General features: G+C 45.0%; 1 protein-coding gene and 1 long non-coding RNA gene across 3 annotated transcripts in view; one reads left to right on the top strand and one right to left on the bottom strand.

Annotated features, from left to right (window-relative positions):
• Positions 1-3,763, top strand: part of ARHGAP25 (Rho GTPase activating protein 25) — a 91,365-nt gene extending 87,602 nt beyond the window's left edge. The window contains exon 11 of the mRNA XM_032177484.2: positions 2,875-3,763. Coding sequence (XP_032033375.1) covers positions 2,875-3,082 — 208 coding nt within the window. The 3' untranslated portion in view covers positions 3,083-3,763. The remainder of the gene's footprint in view (positions 1-2,874) is intronic.
• A 2,910-nt stretch (positions 3,764-6,673) lies between these two features.
• The window catches only part of LOC131381368 (uncharacterized), an 8,480-nt gene continuing 3,064 nt past the window's right edge, over positions 6,674-12,089 (bottom strand). Inside the window, exons 2-4 of one of the 2 annotated variants that reach the window (XR_009210069.1) lie at positions 10,055-10,273; positions 8,257-8,399; positions 6,674-6,905 (exon numbers count right to left, since the gene is read on the bottom strand). This is a non-coding gene — a long non-coding RNA (uncharacterized LOC131381368). Of the gene's footprint in view, positions 6,906-7,296; positions 7,927-8,256; positions 8,400-10,054; positions 10,274-12,089 lie in introns of those variants that run through there. The other variant, XR_009210068.1, reaches the window with a different exon arrangement.

Raw genomic sequence — 12,089 nt, 5'->3', positions numbered from 1 at the left:
AACATGCTTTAATTAATTTAAAGGAAATTAATTTTTTTTATGTTAAGGTCATTCATTGATTCTGCAAATATTCCTCGAGCCCCTCCTCTGTGCCAGGCACATTCCAGTTGTTAGAGTATAGCACTGAACAAAAGAGACAAAAGTTCCTGCACTTACAGAACTTCTTCTAGTGGGGACAGATGGACAATACAAATATATAATAAAATATATGTTATGTCAGCTGATGGCAAGTGCTGTGGAGAAAAATAAAGTGGGTCAGGAGGTTGGAAAGTTCAAGGAACAGGTTCCAATGTAAAATAGGGGGGACAGGCAAGGCCTCCGTGAGAAGGCAGCAGGTAAGTAAAGGCCTGAAGGAGATTAGGAGCAAGTCAGGTGCGTAGATGGGAGATGACTACGGCCAGTGCCGAGCCGTGAGAAAAGAGCAGGCCCCCATGGTCCCACCCAGGGAGAGTGGTTAGAAGGAGATGAGGGTGGAGAAGTACAGGAGGCCAGGACGCAGTAGGGTTTTGTCAGCCACTGCAAGCCTGAGTAAGAAGCTTCGGGATGGTTTCAACCTGGTTTATGCTTCATTGGCTCACTGGCTTCCCATTGAGCACCAGCTGCACGGGGCAAACAGAAGTGGGAGGCCAGTTAGGCAGCTATTGCCTCTGTCACATGCAAATTCCCAAGATCTGTGCGCACAGTTTGTCCTCTTGGGTAGGTAGAGTATTTTCTTGAAATATTTTTCACACTACTGATTGGCCAGCAAATTTGTTTTCAGGAGAGAAAACCTTTATCCAGCTGTTCCCATATCAGCACTAGTCATGAGGCAGTGAAATGTGGATTCGTGGGCTCTTAGATTTATGGCTACATCTTAGTCCACGCAGACTCAGGTATCCGAAGGGAAGACTACTGTGAACCCTCATTCATTGTTCCACACAGAGAGAGCTGCCATCCAGAAGCAAAACGTAGCTTGTTTGTCTAAGAAACTGAAACCAATCATTTGTAGGATTAAAAAGACTTCTGTGACATCTTGACAGTGATCAAAGCAGTCCCATAGAAGGCACACACTGCCCTCAAATATGAGTATCTTCAACAGGGTAGAAAAAGAACTAGCTGCCACAGATGTGGCTGCTCCTCCTGAATGGAACAGAGTCCTCTGAATCCACCAGTCAGGGAAGCCTCCCATCCCAGGCTCCTGAGCCCACACAGATTCTACCTCCCACTGGAACCCATGGTCAGGATCTAGCACAGTGCCTCACTTGGAATTTCTTCCAGAATCAGAGGGGTATAGAGAACTTGGAGAAGAAAAGTAGATTTGTAATGAGAGGGTCAGAAGGAATGGCTGGGCACGGTGGCTCATGCCTGTAATCCCAGCACTTTGGGAGGCCGAGGTGGGCAAATCACCAGGTCAGGAGATTGAGACCATCCTGGCTAACACGGTGAAACCCTGTCTCTACTAAAAATATAAAAAATTAGCCAGGCGTGATGGTGGGTGCCTGTAGTCCCAGCTACTCAGGAGGCTGAGGCAGGAGAATGGCGTGAACCTGGGAGGTGGAGCTTGCAGTGAGCTGAGATCACACCACTGCACTCCAGCCTGGGCAACAGATTGAGACTCCATCTCAAAAAAAAAAAAAAAAAAGGAAGAAAAAAGGATAGAATGAGATCAATTTAGCTTTAAGAAGAGATAGGTGGGGGTAGGCAAAGTTCTGAAGATGGATTGTTACCCACAGAATAGGCCAAGGCCCTTGAAGGTAGAACCCAAGTTTTGGGCTCACATGGGAGCTCAAATCTCCCCTGTACAAATGGGCAGGCCATCTGGGGAGAAGGGAGGCACACTCTACAGAATGAAATTCTGAAACAAATTTCCAGTCACACAGTCAGCGTATGTACACTCATTCCTAAGGGCTAATTCAGCAGCCTGGCAGGGGGCCACCTGGCACTACATTAGGATTTTGGCCAGTAACGATTAAAATGTTAGCAATTCAGGAATCCCGCAGATTTTTCACCTGGCATGGGATTCAGAAGTGAGGATGAGACTGCCAGGACCACGGCTCCCCAAAGGGCAGTTCCCTCTGTTTCTCTAAATCTTGGTCCCCAGGAGATCCTTAATAAGAGAGAGTGCTAGTGTGTACTCTCCATTGACACAGGATGAGGAGGCACTCGTGAGCACAGAGGTGTGAGAAATTTGAAATATGGATGGGACTTTCAAGACTGATACAAGGTGCTGTGAGAGTGAATATATAGATCTATTAGAACCGGTCCCTTCTTTCAAAGACTTTGTTATCCGGTTGAAGATACAAAACATAAAACGACATGAGAAAAAACACAATCGATGTCACAAGATGGTGTTAAATGACAAATGAGGGGGCTGGGTGTGGTGGTTCACGCCTGTAATCCCAGCGCTTTGGGAGGCCAAGGCAGGCAGATCACAAGGTCAGGAGATCAAGACCATCCTGGCTGACATGGTAAAACCTAGTCTCTACTAAAAATACAAAAAAAAAAAAAAAAAAAAAGAAAGAAAAAATTAGCTGGGTGTGGTGGCGGGCATCTGTAGTCCCAGCTACTTGGGAGGCTGAGGAAGGAGAATGGTGTGAACCTGGGAGACGGAGCTTGCAGTGAGCCGAGATCACGTCACTGCATTCCATCCAGCCTGGGCAACAAAGCGAGACTCCATCAAAAAAAAAAAAAAAATGACAAATGAGGGGCTCAGAAGTGCTGTGGGGATTCAGGTTTCCTGGCACATCTTCATATGGGAAGAGGGACATAGCCGAGAGGTTGGATAAGGGTCTTGTGATTTGAAAAGGAAAATGAGCAGCAGGTTGTGAGCAAAGGGGAAGGAAGAGCCTAGAATGAATGCCATATTCTTTCATTCTTTTCTTTCCTTCCCTGTAGCCTTGAGAAGGAGAATTATGATGTTTGGGCTAAGGTGGTGAGGCTCAATGAAGAACTGGAGAAGGAAAAGAAGAAGTCTGCAGCCCTAGAGATCAGCCTCCGCAACATGGAGCGCTCCCGGGAGGATGTTGAGAAGAGGAACAAGGCCTTGGAAGAAGAAGTCAAAGAATTTGTCAAATCCATGAAGGAACCCAAGACCGAGGCTTAAGGGTCCCAGGAGTACTGCAGGGACAGCCCCAGAGAGGCCCAACTCTGACCCCTTTCTCAGTGCTACCTGATGACGGGGAAACAAAATTACTCTCTGAGAGGGAAAGGACATTTGAGGGGAACATCAAATTTCCCCATAAATAAATGAATGGAGTTTGCAGGAAGGTGAGGGTGAGCAGAGATGTGTGTGGACATCTCTGACCATCCACTGCTGTATTCAAATGGATTGTGTTATTCCACTCTGGTCTCAGGCATGACCACATCCAATGAAGACGTTTGAGGCAGCACATCTCAGGACCCAGGCAATAGACTGGCCCCAACACAGGCTGGGCTGAGGTGTGATTCTTTGTTTTTTGTGTGGAACAGCTCACCTTGTCAGACAGCCTCAGGGCATCTCTGAGACACAGGGGCAGAAAATGACATTCATCTTTTGAGTCCTCATCCATGGAGTGCTGTGTTTGGGGGGCTACATCTGCTGAAGCGAGAACCCCATTCTGCCACCCCACCAGGATGCCCATTCTCCAGGACTTCTCCAACTTATTATTAGCCTAAACCAGAACAAGCAACAAACTGTATTTATACAAGCAAAATTGATGAGAAAATTATATTCAAATAAAGCAAAAATTAAAAAGCAAGGCTATTGCTAATCCATACAGCACCTTTGTGAGAATTAGCAAAAGACACTCCTTCCTTGGGGCAGGTGGCTTGCTGAGCAGGGCATGGGCTGAATTTCAATCCTGACTTGCCTTTCAGGGACAGGTGTTTCTATACTTGCGGAGCCCCCATTTCTTCTGTATTTCACACAATTGCTGTGGGGATTACATGAGAAGATGTAATCTAGTCCCTACTTGCTTTTTAATTGTGTATGGAGGGCCTGGAAACAAAGGCTTCCTACTATGATAGGATTTGTTGTGGGTTTAGACAGTAATTTTCATGATAATAGTTTCTTTTTTCCTGTTTCACCAAAATGCAAGTGATTTTACCCTTAAAGGGACAACAGGCACTAGATGATAGGTGGGAGAGGGGCTTTCCCAATGGACAGCTGATTCTTCCCCTTCTATGTCAAGCCAGCCTGGCAGAGGCCCTGCTCAGGCGCCGGACCTCTAGGTAGGTTGGTTGAGTCTTTTTTTGTTGTTACCATTCTAATTAGATGGTCTCCAAGCTCTTTTGACTGGGTACCTCATCAACAGAATATGTTTGAGCATACACCCCCCAATATATTTATTTATTTATAAATTATATATATGTACTACTATAGTACTCCATAATGTATGTTATAAAACACACAGAACAGTAATTGAATAATGATGAGATAACAACAAAGATGAATAGATGTTCCCAAGTGTGCTTTCAGCTCTGGAGACCCCTGACCCAGTTGCCCAGCAGGTATTACCTGTACCAAATTTATGTCTTTCACCACCTTGCTCCCATAAATGTGCTTGAACTCTTGAAGCCCCATGGCTTAATTAGTGGTTTGGAATCTATGGTTGCCACAGTGAGAGTTTAGCCTTCCCCAGCACATGGGCCTCCTCTGTCATTCCTTTTTCTTTCTGTCTTCTTCACTCTGATTAGTCCTCCCTTCCTATGGCCAGGACTTATTACCCACAGAGTGAAAGTACAGACAGGAGCATCAGCGTTTCTTGGTCCTGCTACTCAGGCCCTGCTCCACCAATGCCAGCCCCTTTGAGGACCAGATTGATGGAGAGGGAGGGTGACTCTTACAGCATTCCTATCTAGGCCTGCTTGCAGAAGACTGAGGGGAAATTCATCTGGAACATTCATAAGAAAAGCAATAAAATACTGGGATTCCTGAGTTTTAGGGTTTTTAAATTATAGAGTAGCAAACATGGAAACACTTATTGACCACCTGACTTACGTTGGCGAATGCCTGCATTTCTGCCAGGCACATACCCTTGTGTTCTCCCACGGATTCCTCACACTGACTCTTTGGGGGCTAAAACAGAGTTGAATATGGAAGTGGCTGCTGTCACAATTTCCAAAGGAAACATTTGTCTGAAGGTGCAAAGAAGAGGCTCTCAAGTCTGTTTTGAGGCCCATGTCGTTGGACCTTACTAGGTCCGGGAGCCAGAGCTCGTGCTGAGTGGAAGTGCCACGTTTGAATCCCAACTACCTCCTGGTCTGGCAGTGTCTCTCATTCTATTTTTTTCCACCAGTATTATGAGACAACAGAGCAGCTGTTGGCCTCAGAAGCTAGACAGCCTAGCCTGCAAGTGTCAATCCCTCTTCATGATCAAGAGAAGAGTTTGGCTCGCTTAAGTTGCTACTATTTGCTCCTGTGCCACCTTGCATACAAGGAGAAGACAAGAAACAGGGCTTTTTTTAGGACCCTGGGACCTTATGAGTACAAGGGTCACACAAACCCCTTCATCCTGCTGGAAAAGGCTGGGAGGAGGGAGCCCCTGAGGGCCAGAAAAGAAGATCTGGAGTCTGATGGCACTGTTTTAATGCCCTCAAAAGACATGCATGTGATTGCATGACAGGGGAGCAACAGGTCTCACCTGGACCAAAGGGCCAGGTTCTAGAAGGCAATACCTGGAGACTGACATGTGTCAAGGGGTGCTGTTGGACTCTGCAGCTCCTACCTGTACTTTCAGAACCCTTCCATGGAAAGGACTCCATCAACTTTGCCTTTTTCCCAGCCACACCCTCACCTCTATGTTACCCGCTCTCCTCTTTGCTCATGAGCTGAGAACACAGAAAGGTCTTCAATGTGCATTTGAAAACCCCTTGCCCTCTTCCCTCCCAAACTCCTTTTCTGTCAGAGCCTCAAGCGTGTCCCTTATCAGGGTACTCTTATCTTAAGTTTGGGGCAGATATGATGCTTTTCCAGTAAGTCTGTACACTGGATAGGACAATTTGTACTAGGGTATTGGCTGGGATGATCCCCTTCCAGTTGATTCTGTTCAGAGCCTGCAGTCTGGAGAGACCACGTGTGGCACTCCTAGTGCAGAGACAGCTGCAAAGGATGTAAACTATAAACATTTTGTTGTTGTTGTTGTTTTGACCAACTTCCTAAAGCTCTGCTCAAAGGCCTGTCCCCTCAGAAAAGCACGAAGCCGGAGATTCCCAGGCTGCCCAAGGCCGCTGAGAGGGGGAGACCAGAGAACACAGTGGCACAGCAACTGCTGGCTGGATTCCACGGGCTCTGGACCAGAAGATGCGTGTACATGAATGCCCTGTAAACTTCCACATTCCACCACTTCCTTTCCAGATAGCAGCAGTGGTCAGGTCACGTGCTTGCTGGAGAGCAGAGAAAACACTTGGAGGCTGCTTCTGCAATTAAAATGGGCTGCATTTACAAGAATTACACAAAACCTTTCATCCTGCCAGAGAAGGCTGGGAGGGAGGCCCTGAGGGTGGAGCTCCAGCTGCCATTCAGAAGCTCAGGGTGGCATCTGGCCAGCGGCAGTAGAGAGGCTGAAGCCAGGGGGCTTGTGGCTCAGATGATGCCCCAGGGCAACTGGGAATACGCAGAGAATATCCACACAGCTGTGTAACTGTAGCTTCTATTTCTTCTGATGCTGGAAACTCTCTTAGAATCACAGGATTAAAAACTGGGAAACACTCCGACTGTATTTAATTCAACCTGTTTATTTAATGGACAGGGGAACTGAGGCCCAGAAACATAAATTAAATGGCCAGTGCTCACACAGAAATTAGGAAGAGGATTGAAGGAGGTGATTTTGGAGGGCTCCTCTAACCCATGATTCAGTGATTCTTGTGATTCTTGCTTTCTCTCCAAGGGTTCTTTCCTCCAAACTGCAACCATGGTGTGAACCCCATTGAACATCCGTTGCTGAGTGCTTCCAGAATATAGAGCTCTCCTCAGCTCATGATCACAACCAAGACCCACCTAATATGATGCCAGTTTTTCACCTACTGTGTATTCCCAATACTATTTTAAAACACTGGTTCTCAGTCTTGGTGGCACAAAAGAATTACCTTAGGAACTTTAAACAAAAATTCTGATGCTCAGATCTTACTTCATATCAATTGAATCGGAATCTTTGGGGATGGGGGCCTAAGAATTGGTAGTTAAAAGAAAAATTCCCAGTTGATTCCAATATACAATCAGGATGGTTAAATAGTTTTAAAACTGCTAAGTTTGGCTTTAGTCGTGACTAATGGTAATATTAATTCTACCTGCTCTCCTTTCCCATCTCCAGTTTACACAGCTACATTCTCTGATTTACAGGCTGATTTTTCATGTGTTTATTAATCTAGGATAAGACATGATTAAGAGATACAGAATGGATTTATGTTATATACCCATTTTGCAGGTGGTGAAAAGTGAGCCCAAAATTTTTTTTTTAAATGAGTATAACAGTAGCTTAGTATGAACAAATCCAAGGATTTTGAGAATTCCTAAATATATGGGGATACTGTTTACTTGCTTTAAAGGTTGACGCTAAACATAGGCAAAGAAGATAAGCACTTGAGGGCCTGATTTAAAGAGTCCTGAGAATAGCTCTGATGAAAATCATCTCTCTTTCGGACTCATGTTAGATTGAAAAATCCCTACCAGCAGCCTTTGGAATATTAACCACAAATGTGATATTTCTGGGAGACTCCATGAAGCCTCCATTAATCGTTAGTATCATCTTTATATTAGTTATCTGATTCCCAGCAGAAAGCTGTGTAATGAAGGAACGAGAGCCTGGTCAGATAAGTTGTGCTGTGGGTGGAGGAACAGATCAAGAGCATGGATGTTGGCCAGGCACAGTGGCTCACGCCTGTAATCCCAGCACTTTGGGAGGCCAAGGCAGGCAGATCATGAGGTCAGGAGTTCGAGGCCAGTCTGGCCAACATAGTGAAACCCTGTCTCTACTAAAAATACAAAAAATTAGCCGGGTGTGGTGGTGTGTGCCTGTAATCCCAGCTACTCAGGAGGCTGACGCAGGAGAATCACGTGAACCTGAGAGGTGGAGGTTGCAGTGAGCCAAGATCTCGCCATTGCACTCCAGCCTGGGTGACAGTGTGAGATTCCATCTCAAAAAAAAAAAAAGAGTATGATGTCACCTAGGAGTATTGCAGTGTGGGGCCCTGGCCACCTGAGATGGGGTGAGGGTGCAAAAATCAGGCCTTAAAAAGGGAAAGGGGGACTCATCATCAGGGTGGACGGAGAAATGGTTTGCCCCCCCACACACCTGATACCTGCTCAAAGTTGGCACTTGTCCTTCCTCCTCTCTGTTCTCCCTTATTGATGTCCTTTCAGTCCTGTTGAGGCCAGCCCATGCTAAACATTACCCTGGGTCTTGGGTCCTTGTTCAGTATCAGTAGCAATATCATGACAATAACTACCAACAATAAGCAACAAATACCATTTTAATACTTTCTGGTGAGCACTGTACCCATGTCATTTCCTTTAAATCTCAAATCAACTCTTTTCTGATTGCAATCAAACCTCTTTTACTGAGGTCTCAATGTGGCATAGCTAGGAACTGAAGCATATATACAGTCTACACAAGGCTATATTATCCTTGCCCTCACATAGGGAGGAAGTACAACATAGAAAATGATCCCTTGGTGGCTGGGCGCGGTGGCTCACGCCTGTAATCCCAGCACTTTGGGAGACCGAGGCAGGTGGATCACGAGGTCAGGAGATCGAGACCATCCTGGCTAACATGGTGAAACCCCGTCTCTACTAAAAATACAAAAAATTAGCCGGGCGAGGTGGTGGGCGCCTGTAGTCCCAGCTACGCGGGAGGCTGAGGCAGGAGAATGGCGTGAACCTCAGGGGGCGCAGCCTGCAGTGAGCCGAGATCGCGCCACTGCATTCCAGCCTGGGTGAAAGAGCGAGACTCCTTCTCAAAAAAAAAAAAAAAAGAAAAGAAAATGACCCCTTGGCAGAGATGGACTAAAGCAAAATTTGCAAAGACTTTTTCTTTAACAAAGAGAAGGCTGGCAGGGGTTCTGGAAAGAACCACTAACTGCCTTGTCTGACTCAGCATCAAGATGGAAAAATATCTAAAGGATGTTGCCTTCCCCACAGCCCAAGTCAAAGCCACCTGCTTGCTCTGAGGCTGTCTGGGAGGCCACACATCACCATGCCCTTTCCGGGAATCAATTCTTGGTCCCATGTCATTAGCTCTGCCCTTGAAAGAACTCTGGGAACGGGGTTGCCTTGGAGTCCCTGATTCCGTGTGGCTAAGGAGTGAGCCTCTAATATCGCCGTGCTGAATTTCCTCACTCATTCACAACTCTCCATTTTAAGAAAACTTTTCTGTTCCCACAAGCCTGGGAGGGCCCTTGAGTGGGGCATATTGGGTAAGTCTGAAGGAGTATTGCCAGTGAGACCTTCAAGAAGCTCTGTGTGAATGGGCTGGTGTTGGTGGGAGGAAACAGGGTCATGCATTCCCCATTCCTTCCCCCTCGTAAGATGTGTCATCAGTTAAATATAGGCTCTGGCCCTGTGGATGTTTACAGGCTAAGACAGCCCGTCCTGACTAGGGGCTCACAGCTTCTGAGAGGAGGACACTGGGATGTCTTCAGCCCATTTCACGTGGTCTGACTGTTTCCAAAACCCTCCTGGTGGGTCATCAGTGAGCAGAGGAAGTGTTACCATGTGATCACTTTAGGAACAACACCCACCTAATGACGCACTAACACGGATTTGCCCTCTGTTCTTCACATTTGATCATTCCTGACACTTTGGCGAGGATACAAAACTCTATTTCTCTTAGAAGTCGCTCCTTCCCTGGATGTGAAACAGGGCAGTGGTTTCCCTGTCAGTCCTCTTTTAGGGAAAGATCTGGGTGAGCACCTGACCCAGCTCAGCTGGTCTGGGACTGGACACAGACACAATTGTGAGAACTTGAACTGACTCACCAGGAAGCAGGTGGTTGGGACTAGGTACTGTGACTATTTCAGTGCTAGATATTGCCTTTAATGAAAAACTAGCCCCAATCAGAAGAAAGCCAACACCACGCTCTGCAATACTAAGTTGACTCACCTGTTGAAATGCTTTTTATTAAGCAAAACCAATATCCTCAGAATTCCAGCTTTCACTTTCAAGTTTCTCATGTGGGATTTCACAGTATTGGGCCCAGTGATGTGCACATCAATGGTTTGGCTTGCTGTTTATGCTACTTATTTACTCAAGCAGTCACTCTGGTGTGTTCCCATGGCTTTTCTGAAAGTATTAGAATACAGCCCCCAAAGAATGTGAGTGCTATTGGAGAAATAAAATACATGGAAATCATACGGCATCCAGCAATTGCTATGCCTATCTTGAGATAGTTGATCCCTAGATAATCTTGGTAGTTGTGTTGCCAATGATGTCTTTACTTAGTACACGTAGACTGCACTCAAGGAATAGCAAAATGTTACAACACTGATTCTTCCTCCTATAGTTAATGGCATTTTAAAAGAGTTATGCTTGACTAAAGACATAGTTTTTAGAAATGCAAATATTGAGTGCTTTCAATTCCCTAAGCATGGTGTTTTCTGCTTTACCTGCAACGTCTTAATTAATTTTCACAGAAAACTATGAGGTAGCAGCTAGTATCATCCCCATTTTACAGATGAGAAAACCGAGACTTAGAAAGGTTAAGTGATCTGCTCAGGCTCACAGTTCATATTCCATTTCTAAAAGACATTTATTTTCATTCTAATACTTTTGAAATTCAGTATGTATTTTATAGTTGATTGGTGCATTTAAAATGGAACATCTTACAAACTGATGGCTACTTAGAACTGAGAAAATATAACTGAAAGAAGCAAGCATCAAAACCACGTCTACCTGATTCTAGTACTGGATCATCCAACCACAGTGGCTTGAGTGTCAAAGGAAACACTCAACCTGTGTCTAAGTAATGATCACAAAAATAATAACTAGTCCACATTCACATTGAGGATAATGGCTCATATTCTTCCTATCTGATGCTATTTACTCTGTTAGAAAAATCGTCTGGTTTGGTTGGTTCAACTAGATTGATCTATTTATTCTTTGTAGAGTATCATCAGTTAAACCTTCTAACCTCTGGGCCACCCCACCCAGTATGAGCCATAAGATATGGCTCACATTCTTCCTACCTATTTGATACTATTTACTCTGTTAGAACAATTGACTGGTTTGGTTGGTTCAATTAGATTGATCTATTTATTCTTTGTAAAGTATCATCAGTTAAACCTTTTTTGCTGAGAAAGCTTCAGGCTTTTCATTTCTATAATGAGAGTTGTTTTCAAAACACATTTAAATAGTCAAGAGCCCAGGCATGGGTATGGTCACAAGCAGGAGGGTCTGAAGCTCCCTGAAGTTTGAGTGCACAGCACCATGGCTCCTGCTGTCCTTCCAAGGAGACAGCAGTCACGTCAGTTGCCTTTGGTTCTTGTCTGACTGGGGAGAGATGCTTTATACGTGGTTTTGGTAATGACAGCATGTCTCTAACTCGAGATTAAGTTTTTGTCCTCTGAAGATCTCAATGTAATTCATTACAGAAGTGCTTCCCAAAGCTTCTCCTTGGAAGGCTTTTCTTTACACGATATACTCTTTGAACAATGGATTCCATGCTCAAATAAGTTTATAAAACCCTCTTCCCCCTCAAAGATTCAGAAGTCAGGGCAACCACATCATATTGGGAGTCTAATTTGTAAGTCGATAAGATAAAAGCCCTTTGGTCAAAATTATCCAGAAATCGTATTTGAGGTCCCCCAATTTATAGCTTTATGTGTACACCCTGGTCACTAAGGTGTGAGTGTAGCTATAAAGTACTGTTAATGATGAGACTAAGAATACGGACCACTAGGATTGCTATTTTCTTTCCCTGGCATCCTCATTTATTTATTTTTATTTTTTATTATTATACTTTAGGTTTTAGGGTACATGTGCACAATGTGCAGGTTTGTTACATATGTATCCATGTGCCATGTTGTTTTGCTGCACCCATTAACTCGTCATTTAGCATTAGGTATATCTTCTAATGCTGTCCCTCCCCCCTCCCCCCACCCCACAACAGTCCCCGGAGTGTGATGTTCCCCTTCCTGTG

Source organism: Hylobates moloch, unplaced genomic scaffold, assembly GCF_009828535.3.
Source record: "Hylobates moloch isolate HMO894 unplaced genomic scaffold, HMol_V3 SCAFFOLD_15, whole genome shotgun sequence".
Classification (NCBI taxonomy): Eukaryota; Metazoa; Chordata; class Mammalia; order Primates; family Hylobatidae; genus Hylobates; species Hylobates moloch.
The sequence above is the reverse complement of the archived record's forward strand: the minus strand, read 5'-3'. Positions and strand labels throughout refer to the sequence as shown.